This window comes from Magnolia sinica, chromosome 11 (assembly GCF_029962835.1).
Source record: "Magnolia sinica isolate HGM2019 chromosome 11, MsV1, whole genome shotgun sequence".
Taxonomy (NCBI): Eukaryota; Viridiplantae; Streptophyta; class Magnoliopsida; order Magnoliales; family Magnoliaceae; genus Magnolia; species Magnolia sinica.
The window spans coordinates 43,715,897-43,738,875 of NC_080583.1; the positions used below are offsets into that span (position 1 = coordinate 43,715,897).

General features: G+C 36.4%; 1 protein-coding gene and 1 long non-coding RNA gene across 2 annotated transcripts; both read left to right on the top strand.

The window, feature by feature from the left end:
- Window positions 1-1,361: 1,361 nt before the first annotated feature.
- LOC131218098 (condensin-1 complex subunit CAP-D2-like) lies at window positions 1,362-17,566 on the top strand. The gene is made up of 4 exons (XM_058212779.1): window positions 1,362-1,490; window positions 1,587-1,807; window positions 9,419-9,494; window positions 16,454-17,566. The coding sequence occupies exons 1-4, from the start codon at window positions 1,362-1,364 to the stop codon at window positions 16,520-16,522; spliced, it is 495 nt and encodes a 164-aa protein (XP_058068762.1). The 3' UTR covers window positions 16,523-17,566.
- Window positions 17,567-21,956: 4,390 nt separating this feature from the next.
- LOC131218353 (uncharacterized) lies at window positions 21,957-22,760 on the top strand. The gene is made up of 2 exons (XR_009157664.1): window positions 21,957-22,280; window positions 22,373-22,760. It is a non-coding gene; the product is annotated as an uncharacterized LOC131218353 (long non-coding RNA).
- The last annotated feature ends 219 nt before the right edge of the window (window positions 22,761-22,979 follow it).

Genomic DNA, 22,979 nt, shown 5'->3' on the forward strand with positions numbered 1-22,979 from the left:
AATGAGCAAGAAAGAATCTCAAAATTCATTTCCAACGGCTCTCTATTCGAAAACTTAATACCTAAGAAAAAAATCAAATCTCTCTCTCTCTCTCTCTCTCGTTTGACATCTCTCCCAACGTTCGTCTCCTCTCTCTCTCAGCCCACGGCTTCTCTCTCTATCAGCCCGTTCCCACAAAATCTCTCTCTCTCTCTCTCTCATTCGACTTCTCTCCCAACGTTCGACTCCTCTCTCTCTTAACCCACGACTTCTCTCTCTCTCTCTCAGCCCGTTCCCACCATTCAAATTTATCTTTTACTTCCTATCAACGACATTCTCTCGCCTTTGCCTCACCTTCTCTTCCCCAAGAAAAACCCTACCCCCCTCCTCCCTACCTCTCTCATCGATCTCCTCTTGCCCCATGAAACCCTCGATCTCTCTCCTATCTATAATGGCGATGATGGTGAGAAGATGATGATGTGATCTTGTCCGTTAGTAGTCTGCATTTTCATGGCATCCAAACCCCGACAACAACCACCAGGTCATCTCTCTCTCTCTCTCTCTCTTTCTCTCTCTCTCTCTAGTCGAATGTCCTTTAATCTCCTGTTCTTTGATGTGCGATTTAGGGATTTCTAGGGTAGATAGATGTATTTTGTCTCTATTCTTTTGATTTGATCTATGATTGGCCTCTGGGAAATCGATTCTCCATTGGTATTCTCCACCAGGTCATCTCTCCATCTGTATTCTCCATCTATTCTTGGGGTTTTGGGGAAGTTGGCTTCAAAGGCATTTAAGGATGTAGATGGTGATTGGAGTGTCAAGTCCATTTGATTGCACAACAAGCAAGCTATGTTGGACATCTTGCTCGAGCAGTGTCGGGATGTTTCAACCTATTCGACGAGTAAGGTTCTTCAAGTGTGGGTAGAACTATGCGAATAAAATGCTGTTGCAATTGGTCTGTCGAACGAGGTTGCTTCTGGGAGATCGGAGGATAATAGCGCTTTCGTGAGGAAAATGGCATTGAATCTACTCATCATGATGTTGCAGCATAACCCGTTTGGTCCACAACTTCATATTACATCATTTGAAGCACCCTTGGAGAAATACAAGGAGAAACTAGAAGAGATGGAACCCAATGCACCTTCTGAGAGCATTTTTGGATGAGATACCTTCAAACAATGAGACGTGTGAAGCAGATGGAAAGGTTTATTAGGCTGAAGTCAGAGTAGCAAGACAGTGTTACTGATAGTCATTTGCCTGGTGTGGAAGATGGGGTCAACAAGGATTCTTCCACACTGGATTTTGGGAACTAGGAGCAGACCAGGGCCTTGGTTGCATCACTTGAGACAGGTTTGAGGTTCTCAAAGTGCATATCCTCCACAATGCCAACTCTGGTCCAATTGCTGTCTTCATCTTCTGCCACTGATGTTGAAAACACGATTCTTTTACTGATGAGGTGCAGACAGTTCCAAATTGATGGCTCTGAGGCCCGTCTCCAAATGTTGCCACTTGTAAGCATCCTCTTTGATTTCTGTTACAATTCTTCTAGACTTTCAAAGGAATCTTGGTAACCTTTTAAGGGGTGTGTTTGCATTGGATATCTGTAGGTATTTTCCCAGGACAAATCTATCTATGCAACTGTTGAGGATGCATTCATCAGAATTTATTTGAGGAGAAACCCTACAGAAACTGCTGCAAATATATTGAACCTTGCTATAGAATCTAATATCGGTGATCTAGTAGCTCTAGAATTTATAGTTGGTTCCTTGGTATCTAAGGGGGATATTTCTATAAGCATGGTATGTTTATTCAATTGTCATAATTTCAGGTGCTGCTTCCATCAATATGATTCGCTCACTTTGCCATAGAAGTTATGCATTGGTGTTCTTTTGGCATTCTTTGACATGCATAGTTAGACACTTAGACTAAGAACTAAGAATGCTGATTTCTTCACACTTAAGGGCCTTTTTTTTTTCCACCAATTACCATGGTAATGTAAAGAAAATGTGCAACAATTATAAATTACTTTACCTGCCTTCTGACAACATCTGTATTGAAGCTGCTTTTCATGATCCCTTGGCAATGAATCTACTAAGTTGATTCATGCCCAAAATTTTGTAGGACTCTCTTCAGCTTTGCAAATGATTCAAATTGTTCATATGATTTAGCCCATCTCTATTGATCCTAACCTTTGACATGCTTGGGCCACTTCAATGGATCAAAACCTTTCATGTGTTGGGCCATTTAGTGGATTTTGAACTTCTTATATGATTCAGCCCATTCACCCATCCAAATGCATCATATGATTCATACTGTTGTTAGTGATTTAAACTCGTCATATGATTGAAGCCTCTTTCCATGACCCATCCCAATGGATATGTTAAGTTGAATCATCTATTCGTAACGTTTGAGGTTAGTTCTTACTGATGCACTTCGTAATTTTGTAGGATTCTCTTTAGTTTTATACACAATTCACAGAATCAAGTTTCGTTTTAGAACGATCCAAATTCATATGATTTGGATCATTTATAGTGATCCGAACCTTTGACATGGGCCATTTTGATGGATAAAAAACATTGACATTCTGGGTCATTCAGTGGGTCCAAATTGTTCATATGATCTGGCCTATTTCTAGTGATCCAAACCTTTGACATGCTTGGGCCATTTAAATGGATCAAAACCTTTCATGTGTTAGACCATTTAGCAGATTTGAACTTATATGATTTAGCCCATTCACCCATCCAAATGCATCATGTGATTCATATTGCTATTAGTGATCTAAACTCATCATGTGATTGAAGCCTCTTTCCAAGACCCATCCAAATGGATATGTTAAGTTGAACCATCTATTCGTAATATTTGAGGTTTGTTCTTGCTGATGCACTTCGTAATTTTGTAGGATCCTCTTTAGTTTTATACACAATTCAAAGAATCAAGTTTCTTTTTAGAACTATCCAAATTCATATGATTTGGGCCATTTATAGTGATCCAAACCTTTGACATGGGCCATTTTGATGGATAAAAAACATTGACATTCTGGGTCATTCAGTGGATCCAAGTTGTTCATATGATCTAGCCTATTTCTAGTGATCTAAACCTTTGACATGCTTGGGCCATTTCAATGGATCAAAACCTTTGACGTGCTTTGGCCAATTTAGTGGATTTGACTTCTTATATCATTCGGCCCCTTCAGCGATCCAAATGCATGATATGATTCGTGATGTTGTTAGTGATTTAAACTCATCATATGATTGAAAACTCTTTCCATGGCCTATCCCAATGGATATGTTAAGTTGCTCCATCTATTCATAATATTTGAGGTTGGTTCTCAGTGATCCACATCATTGATTTTGTAGAACCCGCTTCAGCTCTATAAACAATTCAAATAATAAGGTTTCTTTTTACAGCGATCCAAATTTATATGATTTGGCCTGTTTCTATTGATCCAAACCTTTGACATTGGCCATTTCGATGGATAAAAAACATTGACTTGCTTGGGCCATTCAGTGGATCCAGATTGTTCATATAACTCGGCTTATCCGGCAATTCCAACTCATCATACGATTAAAGTTGCTTTTCATGATTCATAATCATCATATGATTGAAGCTGCTTTTCATATTCCAAATGCATTATATTATTAAAGCTGCTTTTCATGACCCTTGCCAATGGATCTATTAAGTTGATCCATGCCCAAAATTTTGTAGGGCCCTCTTCAACTTTATAAATGATTCAAATTGTTCATTTGATTTAGCCCATCTCTACTAATCCTAGCCTTTGACATCTTGGGCCATTTCAATGGATCAAAACCTTTCACGTGTTGGGCCATTTAGCAGATTTGAACTTCTATGATTCAGTCCATTCAGCCATCCAAATGCATCTTATGATTCGTACTGCTGTTAGTGATCTAAACTCTTCATATGATTGAAGCCTTTTTCCATTACCCATCCCAATGGATATCTTAAGTTGAACAATCTATTCGTAATATTTCAGGTTGGTTCTCACTGATCCACATCTTAATTTTGTAGGATCCTGTTTAGTTTTATACACAATTCAAAGAAACAAGTTTCTTTTTAGAACAATCCAAATTCATATGATTTGGCCCATTTATAGTGATCCAAACCTTTGACATGGGCCATTTTGATGGATAGAAATCATTGACATGATGGGTCATTCAGTAGATCCAAATAATTCATATGACTCAGATCATTCAACAAACCAAACTTATCATATGATTAAAGGTTCTTTTCATGATCCAAACTCATTATATGATTGAAGCTACTTTTCATGATCCATGGCAATAGATATGGTAAGTTGATCCATGCCCTAAGATTTGTAGGACCCTCTTATGCTTTACCAATGATCCAAACTGTTCATATGATCTGGCCTATTTTTAGTGATATAAACCTTTGACATGTTTGAGCCATTTCAATGGGTCAAAACCTTTGACGTGCTTTGACCAATTTAGCGGATTTGACTTCTTATATCATTCGGCCCCTTCCGCAATCCAAATGCATGATATGATTCGTTCTACTGTTAGTGATTTAAACTCATCATATGATTGAAGACTCTTTCTATAACCCATCCTAATGGATATGTTAAGTTGATCCATCTATTCAAAATATTTGAGGTTGGTTCTCAGTGATCCACATCGTTAATTTGTAAAACCCTCTTCAGTTCTATAAACAATTCAAATAATAAGGTTTCTTTTTACAGCAATCCAAATTCATATGATTTGGCCCGTTTCTATTGATCCAAACATTTCACGTGGGCCATTTCGATGGATAAAAACATTGACACTCTTGGGTCATTTAGTGGATCCAAATTGTTCATATAACTCGGCTTATTAGGGAATTCCAACTCATCATACGATTGAAGCTGCTTGTCACGATCCAAACTCGCCATATGATTGAAGCTGCTTTTCATGATCCATGGCAATGGATTTGCCAAGTTAATCCATGCCCTAAATTTTGTAGGACCCTCTTAAGCTTTATAGATGATTCAAACTATTCATATGATTTGGCCCATCTCTAGTGATCCTAAACCTTTGACATGCTTGGGCCATTTCAATGGATCAAAACCTTTCATGTGTTAGGCCATTTAGTGGATTTGAACTTCTTATATGATTCGGTCCATTTAGCCATCCAAATGCATCATATGATTCGTACTGCTGTTAGTGATCTAAACTCGTCATAGATTGAAGCCTTTTTCCATGACCCATCCCAATGGATATGTTAAGTTGAACAATCTATTCGTAATATTTGAGGTTGGTTCTCACTGATCCACATCCTAATTTTGTAGGATCCTCTTTAGTTTTATACACAATTCAAAGAAACAAGTTTCTTTTTAGAACAATCCAAATTCATATGATTTGGCCCATTTATAGTGATCCAAACCTTTGACATGGGCCGTTTTGATGGATAAAAATCACTGACATGATGGGTCATTCAGTGGATCCAAATTATTCATAGATTCGGCTCATTCGGCGATCCAAACTTATCATATGATTGAAGGTTCTTTTCATGATCCAAACTCATCATATGATTGAAGCCACTTTTCATGATCCATGGCAATGGATATGCTAAGTTGATCCATCCCCTAAATTTTGTAGGACCCTCTTCTGCTTTACCAATGATCCAAACTGTTCATATGATCTAGCCTATTTCTAGTGATCTAAACCTTTGACATGCTTGGGTCATTTCAATGGATCAAAACCTTTGACGTGCTTTGGCCAATTTAGCGGATTTGACTTCTTACATCATTTTGGCCCCTTCCGCGATCCAAATGCATGATATGATTCATTCTGTTGTTAGTGATTTAAACTCATCATATGATTGAAGACTCTTTCCATGACCCATCCCAATGGATATGTTACGTTGATCCATCTATTCATAATATTTGAGGTTGGTTCTCAGTGATCCACATCGTTAATTTGTAGAACCCTCTTCAGTTCTATAAACAATTCAAATAATATGGTTTCTTTTTACAGCGATCCAAATTCATATGATTTGGCCCGTTTCTATTGATCCAAACATTTCACGTGGGCCATTTCGATGGATAAAAAACATTGACATGCTTGGACCATTCAGTGGATCCAAATTGTTCATATAACTCGGCTTATTAGGGAATTCCAACTCATCATACAATTAAAGCTGCTTGTCACGATCCAAACTCGTCATATGATTGAAGTTGCTTTTCATGATCCATGGCAATGGATTTGCTAAGTTGATCCATGCCCTAACTGATTCAAACTGTTCATATGATTTGGCCCATCTCTAGTGATCCTAAACCTTTGACATGCTTGGGCCACTTCAATGGATCAAAACCTTTCATGTCTTGGGCCTAGCGGATTTGAACTTCTTATATGATTCGGTCCATTCAGCCATCCAAATGCATCATATGATTCGTATTGCTGTTAGTGATCTAAACTCGTTATATGATTAAGGCCTTTTTCTATGACCCGTCCCAATCGATATGTTAAGTTGAACAATCTATTCGTAATATTTGAGGTTGGTTCTCACTGATCCACATCCTAATTTTGTAGGATCCTCTTTAGTTTTATACACAATTCAAAGAAACATGTTTCTTTTTAGAACGATCCAAATTCATATGATTTGGCCCATTTATAGTGATCTAAACCTTTGACATGGGCCATTTGGATGGATTAAAATCATTGACATGATGGGTCATTCGGTGGATCTAAATTATTCATATGAATCGGCTCATTCGGCGATCCAAACTTATCATATGATTGAAGGTTCTTTTCATGATCCAAACTCATCATATGATTAAAGCTGCTTTTCATGATCCATGCCCTAAATTTTGTAGGACCCTCTTCTGCTTTACCAATGATCCAAATTGTTCATATGATCTGGCCTATTTCTAGTGATCCAAACCTTTGACATGCTTGGGCCATTTCAATGGATCAAAACCTTTGACGTGCTTTGGCCAATTTAGTGGATTTGACTTCTTATATAATTCGGCCCCTTCAGCGATCCAAATGCATGATATAATTCGTGTTGTTGTTAGTGATTTAAACTCATCATATGATTGAAGACTCTTTCCATGACCCATCCCAATGGATATGTTAAGTTGATCCATCTATTCATAATATTTGAGGTTGGTTCTCAGTGATCCACATCGTTAATTTTCTAGAATCCTCTTCAGTTCTATAAACAATTCAAATAATAAGATTTCTTTTTATAGTGATCCAAATTCATATGATTTGGCCCTTTTCTATTGATCCAAACCTTTGACATTGGCCATTTCGATGGATAAAAAACATTGACATGCTTGGGCCATTCAGTGGATCCAAATTGTTCATATAATTCGGCTTATCCGACAATTCCAATGCATCATATGATTAAAGCTGCTTTTCATGATCCAAACTCATCATATGATTGAAGCTGCTTTTCACGATCCTTGGCAATGGATCTGTTAAGTTGATCCATGCCCGAATTTCTATAGGACCCTCTTTAGCTTTACAAATGATTCAAACCGTTCATATGATTTGGTCCATCTCTACTGATCCTTACCTTTGACATGCATGGGCCACTTCAATGGATCAAAACCTTTTATGTGTTGGGCCATTTAGCGGATTTGAACTTCTTATATGATTTGGCCCATTCAGCCATCCAAATGCATTATATGATTCGTATTGCTGTTAGTGATCTAAACTCGTCATATGATTGAAGCCTCTTTCCATGAACCGTCCCAATGGATATATTAAGTTGAACCATCTATTCATAATATTTGAGGTTGGCTCTCACTGATCCATGTCGTAATTTTCTAGGATCCTCTTTAATTTTATACACAATTCAAAGAATCAAGTTTCTTTTTAGAACGATCCAAATTCATATAATTTGGCCCATTTATAGTGATCTAAACCTTTGACATGGGCCATTTTGATGGATTAAAAACATTGACATTCTGGGTCATTCAGTGGATCCAATTTGTTCATATGATTTAGCTCATTCGGCGATCTAAACTCATCATATGATTGAAGCTTCTTTTCAGGATCCAAACTCTTCATATGATTGAAGCTGCTTTTCATGATCCATGGCAATGGATATGCTAAGTTGATCCATAAATTTTGTAGGATCCTCTTCTGCTTTACCAATATTCCAAACTATTCATATGATTTGGCCTATTTCTAGTGTTCCAAACCTTTGACATGCTTGGGCCATTTCAATGGATCAAAACCTTTGACGTGCTTTGGCCAATTTATCGGATTTGACTTCTTATACCATTCTGCCCCTTCAACGATCCAAATGCATGATATGATTCGTGCCACTGTTAGTGATTTAAACTCATGATATGATTGAAGATTCTTTCCATGACCCATCCTAATGAATATGTTAAGTTGATCCATCTATTCATAATATTTGAGGTTGGTTCTCAGTGATCCACATCGTTAATTTTGTAGAACCCTCTTTAGTTCTATAAACAATTCAAATAATAATGTTCTTTTCACAACGATCCAAATTCGTATGATTTGGCCCGTGTCTATTGATCCCAACCTTTGACATGAGCCATTTCGATGGATAAAAAACATTGACATGCTTGGGCCATTCAGTGGATCCAAATTGTTCATATAACTCAGCTTATTCGGCAATTCCAAGTCATCATACAATTGAAGCTGCTTGTCATGATCCAAACTCATCATATGATTGAAGCTGCTTTTCATGATCCTTAGCAATGGATCTGCTAAGTTGATCCATACCTAAAATTCTATAGGACCCTCTTCAGCTTTACAAATGATTCAAATTGTACATATGATTTGGCCCATCTCTACTAATCCTAACCTTTGACATGCTTGGGCCACTTTAATGGATCAAAACCTTTCATGTGTTGGGCCATTTAGCGGATTTGAACTTTTTATATGATTTGGCCCATTCAGCCATCCAAATGCATCATATGATTCGTGCCACTGTTAGTGATCTAAACTCATCATATGATTGAAGACTCTTTCAATGACCCATCCCAATCGATATGTTAAGTTGATCCCTCTATTCATAATATTTGAGGTTGGTTCTTAGTGATGCACATCATTTTTCGGTTAAGTGATATGTTTATTAGTGTTTGGGAAGGAATGCAACTTTTTCTCTTATGAAACTTTGTAAGCTTGAAGTTAGCAATTTGCAACATGTGGGAACTAGCTTGGCATATTTTCTATATTTTTTAGGTTATAGTGATATGTTTATAATTAGGTTAGAGGATAAAATGCACTTTGTTTCTCAATGAATCCTTTTTCTTGGCATGTTCCTAATGAAATTTGTTTCTTTTTAATCTAGTTTTGATAGGTATGTCAGCAGTTTATGACAATTGTTCTTTTATGCTTAATATATCTCCAAAAGAACTCAATTAGGCTGTTCTTTTGTCTCATGCCTTATCTATGGTTTTAATCACACCATTTTTATTTTAATTTTTTTGGTGTTTCAGCATCTTTGTATTCAAGTGTTTTGTTAGATTTACTAAGAGAACGATGAAGCTTGTTGGTTTCCATCATATTCATCAGGTTTTTAATTCTTCTATGAGTGGGATTTTTCTTAACACTTCTTGTTATTAATTGATCATGAAATTATTGTTTTGAATTTTAAGGATCTTTTTTATTATATTGGGGGTTGATATGTGGAGATTTTATTCTTCCCTTTTAGTTATAATACAATGCAGTTACCATTTGTGATGGTTCAATATATGTACTTACTGCTTTTTTTTTAAAATTTATTTATTTAATACTTGTCCATCATGTTTGTTTGCCTCTGCTTGTTTCAATGGTTTGCTGGTTTTAGTTAATTACTTTAAAGATATACCATTAGAATGATATGAATAGTTTTTCATTTTTATGAAGGGGAATAGTTTCTATGATAATGTTACATTCAATTTATTAGTTGTACCTGTAGATTGTATGTTAATTTTTTTATAGTAGACTAGATTAAATTATCCAATTAGTTGAGGTGGTTTGGTGTACCGTGGGAGATGTAGAATGACGACTTCTCTTTTTAGTGGCTTTAGTACAATAGTCGGCTACATTGGTCTATTTTATGTGACCTAATCTATTGAATATCATGTGGACCATTTCTAATGATGCAAACTATTTGCATAATTTGGTCTAATTTGAATGGTCCATCGTTGATATGAGTAGGCTCATTTTATTAAATTCAAACTATTCTTGTGGTTGGCTTGTATTAAGTGATCCAAATTGTCAATATGGTTGCATTCTTTTACAATAATCCAAATTGTTTATAGGATTTAGCTCGTTTTTACTGATCTAAACCTCTAATTTGCCTGGGGCATTTAAGTATTAGAACCTTTGCCATAATTGGGCCATTTTAATCGATTCAAACCATTCATATGATTGGGTGATTCGGTGATCCAAATGCTTCATCTGTTTGGATATGCTTTTAATTATCCAAACTCTTGATATGATTGAGGTTGTTTTTAGTGATCCAAGTGCTTCACACGGTCTGTGTCTTTTTCATTAGTCCAACCGAAGTGATATTTAAATGTAGATTGTTTAGGTATTCCGGTTCTTAAGTATCTATTTGTGAGCTGCTTATTCTATAGTTTCAATATTTCTTATTAATGATACTTGGTGCGTGGGTCAACCGTGCCTATGATTGATTCAAATCTTAGAGATCCTATATATGATTGGGGCCTTGTTCAGTGTTTCGAGCCTTTCATATAATGGGGCATGTTTTAATGGTCCAATTCTTATGATTGGTCTATTTCCAATGATTGATTTGTTAAGGCATGTTTTTAGTAATCTAATTGGTTGATGTGACATATCCCATGGTGGATGTTGAATTGTGATTTTTTGCATGTAAGAGATCGGTACATGAATCATCAACAGTGGACCATTTTCAATTATCGAAGTTAATGTTTCCTAACCCACTATGAATGCTACAAATTGATCGTATGATTGGGTCCATTTTTAATAGTCCAAATCGTTGAAATTATTGGACTCATTTTAATTATCTAAGCCATTCTTAATGATTGGGCCGATTCAAATCGTTAATATTGTAGGGTGCCTACTATCATCATAAAAAAAATTAATGTAGGGCCTATTTTTAGTGATCCAATTAATATGGTAGCGCTTGTTTTCAATGATCTAATGGTTAATATTGATTAGGAACATTTTCACTGATACGAATATTTGATATGGTTGGGCCATTCCAAGTGATTGAAATTGTTCATTTGATTGGGCCTATTGTAAGTGATCCAAACCCTTTATATCATTGTGGACATTTTAATGATTTGAACCAATATATGTTGAGGCCTATGTTCACCAATTAATTTCATTGATTATTAATAGCCCTCATTGGATGTGGTAAGGACAAAAATTGTTAGTGGAGAAATCTTAACATATAATATTTCGATCTTTTATAGTTAAGTGTGGAGTGTAGTTATTTTTCTTGACTAATTGTTCATCTAACTAGCCAATATTCAACGATCCAAATCGTTAATATGGTAGGGTTTATCCCATGGTAGGGTTTATCTAAACCCTACCACGGTTGATCCAAACCCTTCATATGATATGCTGGTTTCTGGTGATGCAAACCTTTGACATGCTTGGGCCATTTCAATTGATTTGAATCGTTAATATGATTGGCTTATACTTACTGATACAATGCTTCATATGATTGGGGTTGCTTTTAGTGATCTATGCTCTAAATATCATTAAGGTCATTTTTGGTGATGTATTATATACAATGATAGTGCCTTTTAGTTGTTCATTGTGATGGATGTTTTTAAATGGCGGTTAATTTCAATGAACGAGATGCATGAAGATATACATGAATATATTAATGAGGTCTACCAAAAATTCCAATAGGTGATACAGTATGTATAATGATAATGCCCTTTAATTGTTAATGGGGAAGAAACTATGGGGAAGATGATCAATTACCACGTCTATTCTTTTTTGTATGGTCATACAGAGCTCCACCATGGGCGACAATGTTCACTTGACTTGTGGAAAGAAAGATGGTGTTGACAATCAATAATTTGTAAAGAAGATCCCTTACCCTTCCTAACATATGTATAATGTGTATGGGAGATGCAGAGTTAATTAATCACCTCTTCATTCATTGCATGTTTGCTTGAAAGATGTGGGACTACTTTTTCAATGCTCTCCATGTAAGCTTAGGTGAAGCCAAATTTTGTTGTGGACCTTCTGTGGTTTGGCACTTAGGAGGGGTGGGAAAAGTGGGGAAAGCTTTATGGAGATTGCTTCTATATAGGAGACGTTTTCAGAATAGGAGTTCTTCGCATGTTGTGGCCGTTAGGGAAGTTAAATGTATTTTTTAGGTTAGGCTTCTTATGTAAAGCTAGTTAATCCTGCTAATCTCTCATATGTTTTTCAATTGTGTAGGTGGGTTGTTTTCTTTTGCGAATTTTGTGGGCTTTTAATGAAGCTCTCTCAAAAAGTAAAAAAGAAAAAAGAGAAAAGAAGGCAATTTGAAATGAGCCATAGCTAAATTCTTTTGTTGGTTTTAGGTTTTACTACAAAAAATAGAAAATGAAAAACAAATAGGAAGGACATAAATAAAGAAGAAATGAAGTATGAAGAATCTAAACTAAAGATGATTTCTGAGCAAGATTTCCTAGTAGGTGAAAACTAAATGCCCCAAATTTGTTGTTGGAATGACCTTTTATCAATAAATAAAATTCAATAGACAGATTAACTTCTTGATCTTTAAAAAATTGATTATTTGAAAATACCACTTATGTATGATATTTTTGTTTGAGGCAAACTAATATTCATAATAAGTGTCTTTCCTATTTTGGGATATTCTTGATCTTAGTAGGGTTTGACAGTTTACACATATAACTAATTACACCCTAAGCACACAATACACAACTTCACTAAATACTGAATATCGTTCACCTCCAATAAAAGGATAGTCAAATACATACTCAAGGATGAGCCTACCCCAATCTTTTTTTCTCATTTTACTTGGATCTTTGATAGATGTGAGGTTTCGCGTCCCAAAAGGGATGGGGACAGGGACACCCTATTGTTATATAAAAAAAGCCTTCCCAAAATCCATCACTAGTTTGGGCGAATGGCTTTGGTCATGGGTTTGCTTCCCATAGACACAAGTGTGATTCCCCTCCTCGTGGATTACCTATCACGAGTTGGGGCGAACAACTTTGGTTGTGGGTTTGCCCCTCACAGACACGAGTTTAATTCCCCTCCCCGTGGATTACCTGTTATGAGTTTGGGCGAATGACTTTGGTCGTGGGTTTGCTCCTCACAGATAAGAGTTCGATTCCCATCCCTGTGGATTACTCGATGCGAGTGGTGTAATTGGGAAGTTTTTTTTTATTTATAATCCCCACATCTGGAGACCCGCTACACCCCACCCGACGCGGTGCCGACTCGACTCGACTCGGTACCTATGACTGGGTCAGATTTAGTCTGGATTAGTCCATGCCAGACCTGGACTTAGATCTGGTCAGGCATGCTGGACTTGGTACCGAGTTGGGCGAGTCGGGTCAGCCCTTCAGCCCTAACTTGGTCTGACTCGACTCGTTGCCCTGTTCTTTACCCTATTTATAAGGGAAAGCTTTTGTTTTTAATTCTCACGTTTGGATATTCTTGAAATTTTAACCTTCAATTTCAGTGTTCAGTATTAAGCCTATGCCTGTCCATTCCTTTCAAGCTTGATCCTGCCCCTATAGGTGTATGCTTATGACGCTTAACGACTGAGTTCGATTTCCTCCCTGTGGATTTTTCGATACACGTGGTTGGCGGGTGATTGTGTGCATTTGTAAGGAATGATCTCACCTTAAAGGGACGAGGACACAAACACGAGTTCAAGTGGATGGCTTTGGTCTTGGGTTTGCTCCCCACAAACATGAGTTCGTTTCCCCTCTCCGTGGGTTACCGGTCACGAGTTTGGGAGAACGACTTTGGTCGTGGGTTTGCTCCCCATAGACACGAGTTCGGGATAATGGCTTTGGTCATGGGTTTGCTCCCCATAGACACAAGTTCGATTCCCTTTCTCGTGGATTATCCATCATGAGTTTGGGCGAACGACTTTGGTCGTGGGTTTGTTCCCCACAGACATGACTTCGATTCCCCTTCCCATGGATTACTCGATGCACGTGGTGTATTAAGGAAGTTTTTTTTTTAATTTTTAATTTTTTATATTTAAATCCTCACATATGGAGACTCCTGAAACCCTCAATTCTGCATTCACTATTAAGCCTACGCACGTCCATTCGTTTCAAACTTCATACCGCCCTTATAGGTGTAATCTAGTGATGCTTAACGACTAAATGAGAGCTTCATCTATCGATAAATAATGGATGGACTCCGCTGTTGGCATTACATTGTTTTCCCCTCATTTCCTATTAGTGAGTTCCGATGCACGCTGTCACGAATAGGGAGATGCCATATCTGCTGAAAAACAGAACCCAATCTAGTAGGGCGCATTATAGCGCACTCCGGGTGGCCTAGCTTCTAGCTCTCTTGATTAGGTCATCGTATTTTGTGTGACCAGCGGAATTACATGAACGGCATGGCGTTGCTAGTCAAAGCCTTTAGCCCGAGCTTCAATATATAGATCTTATTTTTCTTCAAAATGGATTTATCAGGGGCTAGGCTAGCTTAAACCTCCGAATGGGCTTATCATAGGGTGTTGGTTGACTGACTCTAATTGCTTATCAGTTGTTCACTCGACCAAAAAGTCCATCTAAATCCCCTATTCAAATTAGAAATCTTGCCTTGCCTCTTATCACTTCACTCCTTCCTCATGATCATTTTCAGGTTTTGGTTTGTCCTAGACAATGGGGTAAGCTCCCATGAATGTGCACATGACTTACTTTTTATTAGAATATCTTGAATAGGAAAAATCTCATACCACTTTACACAAGGGTTGATTAGCCGTGGAGTCAAAGTAATAACCCTCGATCGTTAATTAGGATCAAGACAAATAAGAACAGTCAGACTTTTACCCGAAGATGAAGTTAGGCTCGGATAAGGACACTACTTGGATTAGGAAGTCATTCGTAATAAAATGTTTTTTTAGTTGAAAATACTGGGGCATCAATTAAAATTGACAAATTTTATGCATCATCTTCAAAAGGATTCTGTGCCTGAATCAAAAATTAGGAAAATTTTAATGATTAAGAAATAAATTGATAAGAACAATACCAAAGGACAATCTATGCTAAAATAAAATAAATACATCAAAGCCTTTGATCCTTATATTCCAATCTATACTTTCCATTGTCAAAGTGGCTAGGAGAAAAAATTTAGAATTCGAGTAAGAGGATTGTGGTATCTATCAATAGTGGATTAAATGTTAAACTCTAGAATTCTATGAGCAAATTCAGATCAAATTAGTTTAAACCTTGTTAGTATCGAAGTCCTCATATGGGTAGACGATATGACCTTGTATAAAAATTACTTACTCCAAGTTTGATTCCCCTCCCTGTGGATTACCTGTCACGAGTTTGGAAGTATGGCTTTGGTTGTGGGTTTGCTCCCCTTCCCATGGATTACCCGATGCGTGTGGCTGGCAGGTCATTGTGTGCATTCATAGGGAATAGCCTCGCCTTAAAGGAGGCGGGGACATCATGTTGTTATAAAAACAAAAGAAAATTCCAAATTCACAAGTGTGGTGTTTGTCATCGTTGCTATAGTAAAATTAGAACGACAAGAAAGAGTATAAAAACAAGAAAAGAAAAGACTTGAAGGAGCTTAGAAAATGAAGATAGTGTAACGGGAAGTTTTTAGATGCTGAACTTTAGATAGAGCTAAACTTTGAACAAAGCCTAGAAAAAATATTACTTTTGAAACTAAGGAATCCAATGGTTTGTTAGTTATTTCACATCATAATGATATTTTTTTAGCCAATTAACTTGAAGGACGTCTAGTTCTAATAGTAATGGTGCTTTTTTGAACTCCTTTGAAAGTTATTCTCTTTGAGAAGTCCTTAGGGCTCATTGGTAGTGACCTTAAGTGTGTTACAGAAAGTTGTTTATCTTGTCAGCTGAAGACTCACTTAGTAATCGCTTCTATATAGTAAGGGTACTTTTCTGAACTCCTCACTAATGGAGTGTTAAAATCTCATCAAGAAATATTTTTGATTTCAAGGTCGAATCAAGACGGCGACCAATCTAACCTTGATGGTGTCACCTTGCTTCCTAAACTATTTGTGCATACGGTGGGCGTACACTTAACTGTATATGGTCCAATCTTCAATTTCCTATCCCTAAAAAAAACTTGATTTGGGCGATCCTTTAATAGAAAAAGTTTGATCTTTGATATAGATTGTTTGGGTGATCCTTCCATAGAAATTTTCTACCTAGGGTGACGACGCTCCTGCTATTGCTATTAAGTAATTGCTCCCATTTCTCTTGTCTAAGTTCCCTTATGTCTCTTGCTTGTGTTATTAGGAGCATGAATATGATCCCAATACTTGATTTGTAGAATGCCTTCATTTATTGGGCTTGTTTTGCTAGTTAAAAGTATTTTCACATTCATTTGTTGGCGCAAGTGAAGATGGCGTCAAAGTGTTTCAACTTAAATAGCATATGTTACGTTCTAAGCCTTTGTTAAATGTCTTGGGAGACTACACGGTTGATTCTTTTGTGTGGTAAGAATCATGCAAATTTGCATATTACACAACATGTATTGCATATGATAACTATTCATAGTGATAGAAAGAAATTGAGTAAGAAATACTAGTTATACATGCAAGGTGTGTGATTTGATGGATGAATATAAAACATTGTGCTGTTGTGGATATGGGTGTCTCCGACCCTTACAATGCTTGGTTTTATGTATTTACCATTATATGCCATCTCTTCGTATGCATTCTTTTGTTTTTGCACTCGTATTTGCGATTGCGGGAAAGGCCTCTTGATCTAAGTTGTAAACATGGTGTCATCGGCAAGGGGACTTCAACTGTAAGTAAATGCACTCATGGATTTTTTTTTCCATTTTGAATGCTTGGGTTTGAACTTCAAAGCCAATGCTCTTTGCGAGTAGCCTCATTATGTCAATTGTGTTTTACAATGTTTACTTTTGAGGTTTGTAGCAATTTCTCACCATCATTTATGAAGACTTGTCATTCATATCCTTGTGTTCGATAGTTTCTATTTATTTGTTACTATGAATAATTAGACTTCATTAAAGAAGAGGAATCACTTTAGAGAGTTTGAAGAAACTCGCAACCCATGGAGGGCAATATACCCCTTCTTGGTAAGCAAAAAGTCTATGCCATCTAAATGTTATTTACCAAGCATGTTGTCTCTATAGTTCATAAAGATAACCCCAGATAAAATGTTTCTAGTTCTCTCCACAAAAGCCAAATGAAATATGTAAAAAGGTAGCAACGTGTTTTTCAAAACATCCTTTAGGCAAGATAAGTTTTTTGGAATGAGCATAAGGTAAGAGCAAGGAGTGATGGCTTCTACTTATGTAAATGAAACACATCAGCTAGATTGGAGAAAGTGGTTATGGTTACATGATTTGATCATTTCCCTCAAATTGGGAACCGAGGTTTGTAGAGCCCATGTGTGTCTTACTATTAGGATTTTTGAACAAGTACCCTAAGAGATACCTAAACTTGATTGGATTTGGTTTTGGGTATTTAAAACTAGACTTGAACTAGGAAAGAATCCATTTGGGTTAGCTAGGCCTAGGTACGGGGGTAGTAGGAAACACGAACTCAACCCGTTAACCACCCTTTCAACAAAGTTCTCTAAGAGTTATGTGAAGCCCACTCATGTACAAGGCATGATGTCTATAAGGCATTGCATGTGCATACTTGTTGAATATGTAAGTTGTCCATCAAATAGGTAAGTTGATGGGACCATTAAGTAACCGAAACATAGTAGCCACCTATATAGTCCCATTAAGAAAACTAAAAAAATACAAAATGTATATAACAAAAAACAACATAACGAAATAGTAACCGAAACATAGTAGCCACCTATATATGCCTACCTATAGATGTTGCCCTTCTTAAAGAGTAGTGAAACTGAAAGTAATTTCTTGAGCCCTCCAGATTAGTAAAGTGAGACAACAATCGTCCTCTAGTAAAAGAGGGAGTGCAAATGGCTGGGTTGAGGGGTGCCCTGTACTCGACCCATTTAAGAATACAGCTGTTGTTTTAGACTTAGATACCAAAAAAAATAAAATAAAATCAGGTTTGGTCTAAGTCATGTTAAAATCGAAAGTCGCTGACCCATTAATTTAATGAATTAATACTGCCTCCCTGACCCAAATTTGACCCATTTATCAAACAGGTCGTGCTTGGGCTAGTAGGGTTGTCAATGGGTATCCAAAGCTTGGGGTACTCGATGGATCTGACCCATGAATATGACCTGATTTTAACAAGATTAAGGCCCAATAAATTAGACCTATTTAAAATTTAGGTTATGTTACCATACAATGAGACAAGTATGAGAAGAACATCCTAAACAAGTTGCTTGAGATACACGTGACAATGCCATATGGCTTAGGAGATGTTTTTTTTTTCCTGAATATTAAATGTGTTTGAATTATATAGTTCCATACCTGGTTAATTGGGTATGATCTCATGAGTTCTCGAATCCTTTTGAGTCCGGGTCTAGTTCTTAAAGACTCGAACCCATAATTGATTACAAATATAGAATTTGATAGTTGATTTTGTCTCTTTCTATTTCTCTCGATCTTGATACAAGTCTAAGTAGTTGCATAGGATTGACTTATGTCATAGACCACACATTTGAACCACGTCTCGTATTTGCTTTATTGATATGTCAACCATTTCTTTGTTTGACATATTTAGTAATAAGAAGTTCCATCCATAGGGCCCTAATATTGATTGTCCACCACCATTTCCCTAGAAGAGACCCACTTGTTTCTGTTAATGAAAAAGGATGTGGGATATACAATTGGTAATAAGATTGAAAAAAAAATTCCCTACACTTGTAGCATTTCTAAATATTTTTTCATAAATTTTCCATTTTTCCTAAAATTTTCTGATGTTTTTCAAAATTGGGTTGTGCGATCACATATGCGTTATGCCATCGCATATGGGCACAACTTCCTACTGTCGCACGTGATCACTTATGCGATTTGACAACATTGTAGAAAAGTGATGCAATTATATCCAAAATGAGTTCATATCATCAAATCATATAAGATAAGTGTGTAAACACGACTAATACATTCTAAAGACAATATGGAAGTAAAAATTATAATGTATTGATACAAAATCATGGATAAGTAACTTGGTTCCATTGATTTTAAACCACTTAAACAAGGAAAAAACACTTTAAATTACCAAAAAACTCACTAATTGGGTTCTGGTTGGTATTCACTCTAATCTCGATTTCCCCACCAAAATCACATATATATATATATTTTCCAATCAACTTCCAAGTCCTCTTAGGAATCTAATCCCCAAAAAATTTGGGAAAACTGGATTTTTAGCATTTTTTTTCCTGTTATTTTTTCATGAAGGGCATTGTTCTCTCAGTATCGTTGATATATATATATATATATATATATATATATATATATATAGAGAGAGAGAGAGAGAGAGAGAGAGAGAGAGAGAGAGAGAGAGAGAGAGAGAGAGAGAGAGAGAGAGAGAGAGAGAGAGAGAGAGAGAGAGAGAGAGAGAGAGAGTCACACTTCTTGAAGAGTATGCATGCTTTTGCTTAAGGCTTGTTCATGGGAGCATCATTCTGGGTTGGGATATACGATGTGAGAATCCCATTATAGAGCAACATGTTAAACAACTCTAAAGATAAATTTCATGCTCACAAATTTAGGTAGATCTTGAAGTCTATCAGCGCATAGATTCAACTTTTGAGCTCACTATATATCACGTGTACACATTTGTTAACATCGTATCTATTTGCTTCATTTTTATTTTCACCTGATAATCTTTTGGCTTCATCTACAATTTGTCTTTTTTTAGATTCTTGTCATACTGAACTAATTTATTTTGATATTCTTACCTACATTTAGGTTTAATAATTTTGAAGAACAACCCAACATACCTTGTCTATAGAGGCATATTCCAATTACTAAAATAGAGCAATGTAAAGAAGTGCAATGATTTGGAAGCTTCTGTGGTATTTTACTATCTCACTCATATTTTTGTCATCCTAGTTGTAAATGTACTTGGGGCAAGTAGCATCATATCGTGTTGTGGTTTTCTTTTCACTATACTTAGCTAGTAAGTAGTACTATCTACTATTCAGTTAGTTACTCGTTGGTAAAATGGTGTGGAAATTTTATCTTCCATTAAATTTCATTAATTTTCAATGCATTAGATGAATCTAAAATAAAAGTTTAGTTGAGAACATCCCAAAATATTACAATAAGATTCGTCGGGACTCTAGCAGTTGGATTTGGCCACATTCATAATTTCCATCTAACATCATATAGATTCATAACTATCAATTCAAGAATGATCACCTACAGCTCAAAACATGACACTTTATCATCCACCTACGGTATACATTGTTTTGATCTATTCACAAGTGCATGCTACAACTGCACTAAGACATCTGAGATGGAGGGGATTACTGGATGTCTCATTCACATTGGAGGGTGGGAAACAGACTTACATTACTTATACGAGTTGTGTACCGGCAGTAGCAGAAGAAAAGCCGACAGTTTTAGGTTTTGAGGTATGAAAATCTTATTACATTCTCTATCCATTGTGATTAGTTATGCTCTTCTTGCATTTTGGTCCTGCTCACACATGCGTATCTTGTCTAAATATTAGATTGTGTTGGTAATTTTTTCGTTAATTGGTATTTGATGTTGACTACCCTGTTAACTGCCTATTTGACTACGGATGTAGGAATCTGAAATTAAATGTGAGCACTTAAGGGTTTATTGGAACCTTCGGCTAATTTCATCCAATGTGTTTGTGGAATCCCTATTTGAGAGAAGTTGATTAGCTATTGCAGACCCAAAACATATGCAAATGAACACGACCTTACAGTGGGAGAAATTGTTGGGGAGCAGTTCTTGAATTGGAGTCGCTTCATGTTCAAAACCAACCACTAATTAGGAGGGTCAAACCAATTGACGATATATTAGGTTGATTTTCAATGATCTAAACCAATCATATATATATTTGGGCTGATTTTCATTGATCCAAAACATTTGATGGATTGAGCCTTATTCAATTTTCCAAGCCACTCATATGATTTGGCCAAAGTTTAGTGATCCAAACCCTTCAAATGCTTTGGGCCATTTCTTTGATTCAAGCCAAGTTATATACGAAGGCTGATAATTAGTAATCCAATTGATGATATATTTGGGTTGATTTTCAATGATCTAAACCAATCATATATATTGGGCTGATTTTCATTGATCCAAACCATTCGTTTAATCGAGCCCTATTTGATCTTGTTGGTATGATTGGGCTGATTTTCATTTGTGCATATCTTCATATGATCAGGCCTCTATTTGATGTTTCAAGCCATTCAGATTAGACCTATATTTAGAGATCTAAGCTCTTCATATGATTTGGGTAATTTTCATTGGACCTAGCGAAGTGATATTTGAATGCTGATCTAACCCTGCTTTGTTACTTGCCTCCCATGTAGTTATCCATCCAATTGATGATATATTTGGGTTGATTTTCAATGATCTAAACCAATCATTATATATATATTTGGGCTGAATTTCATTGATCCAAACCATTCGTTTGATTGAGCCCTATTCAATCTTCCTAGGCATTCATATGATTTGGCCTATGTTTACTGACCCATACCCTTCATATGCTTCAGGTCATTTCATTGATTAAAAGACAAGTTATATTCAAGGATGATGTTTAGTAATCCAAGTGATGGTATATGTGGGTTGATTTTCATTAATGTAAACCAATCACATATGTTTGTGCTGATTCAATCACCTATATCTTGTTTGTACAATGCCTAGGGATATAGAACTTCTTCAAGTGCTTTTTAATTTGTTAGGTTCTCCAAAAAAGTGGCCTTGGTCTTAGGTGGGTGGATGAAATGGTTGTTTAATCAAGTAGGGAGAATTTCGAGGATGCTTTCATTTGACATAATCCAGTGGATCTAAAGGGAAAGGAATAAGAAATTCTATGACAATGGAGTATCATTAGAAGTGAGTGAGAGACGTGATCAATAATTTTTTATCAGTTGATTGAATTTAGTGAAAATGGGTTTTGTGGCACTCTGCCATCCGTATGGAAAGAGCTTAAACAACGACAACACATGGAAGAAAAGGGTAGTTCGTGTTATTAGAAGTGACAAGGGAGAAACAATATGTTGTTTCGGGACGGGTGAGACTCCAACAAGGTAGGTGAGTCTCATTTATTTTCAGGGCTAGTTATAGAGGAAAGAGATGTAGAAAATGATAACTTGTTGAATTTCTTGCAAAACCTAGAAATGCAGATCAAATTTCATTGTTAGCAAAACTAAAAATGTTGGTACAAGGCATACATTGATATTTTTATCATGTTTCGAGGAAAGCTAGTGTGGTCACTGACACACCAACAAAGGAAGGTATGTTACCTTTACCTTGATTTTGCATTCCCAGTCCCTTCGTTTTCATTAACAGAAGCTGTGTCAATTACATGAAAAAAATAACAGCAAAAGAAAAAGAAATGGTTGGTAAAAAAAGAAAAAGAAAAAGGTATTTCTTGGGCTAGTTCATGTTCATCTCAAACATTGTTCTCGCCCACAAATGTCAATCTTGGGCTGTGTTATTAGCTGTAACGTATCTGTTTAGGCATCAACATTGGAATAACACATTAGTCCTCTAGTTATATACTTTTTTCCACTAGCACTAAAATTCATATTTCATGTGGACTAGAAAGCAGTACCTCTTGGTGGCTCCTCTTAGGCTGGGTCTATTCCTTGGTTTTCACCATCTCCTGAATTTGTAAGATGTGCTATGGGATTTCACAATTTCATGCTAAATCTTTTCCATTTTAGGATACTCTTGATCTTAGTAGGGTTTGACAGTTTATACATATAGCTAATTAAACCCTAAGCACAC

Coding starts and splice junctions, on each gene's coding strand:
- LOC131218098 (XM_058212779.1), top strand. CDS start 1,362: ATGCCAACTCTGGTCCAATTGCTGTCTTCATCTTCTGCCACTGATGTT. Junction 1,808..9,418: donor TTCAATTGTCATAATTTCAG/GTGCTGCTTCCA, acceptor TTGGTGTTTCAG/CATCTTTGTATTCAAGTGTT. Junction 9,495..16,453: donor GTTTCCATCATATTCATCAG/GTTTTTAATTCT, acceptor TTGTTTTGCTAG/TTAAAAGTATTTTCACATTC.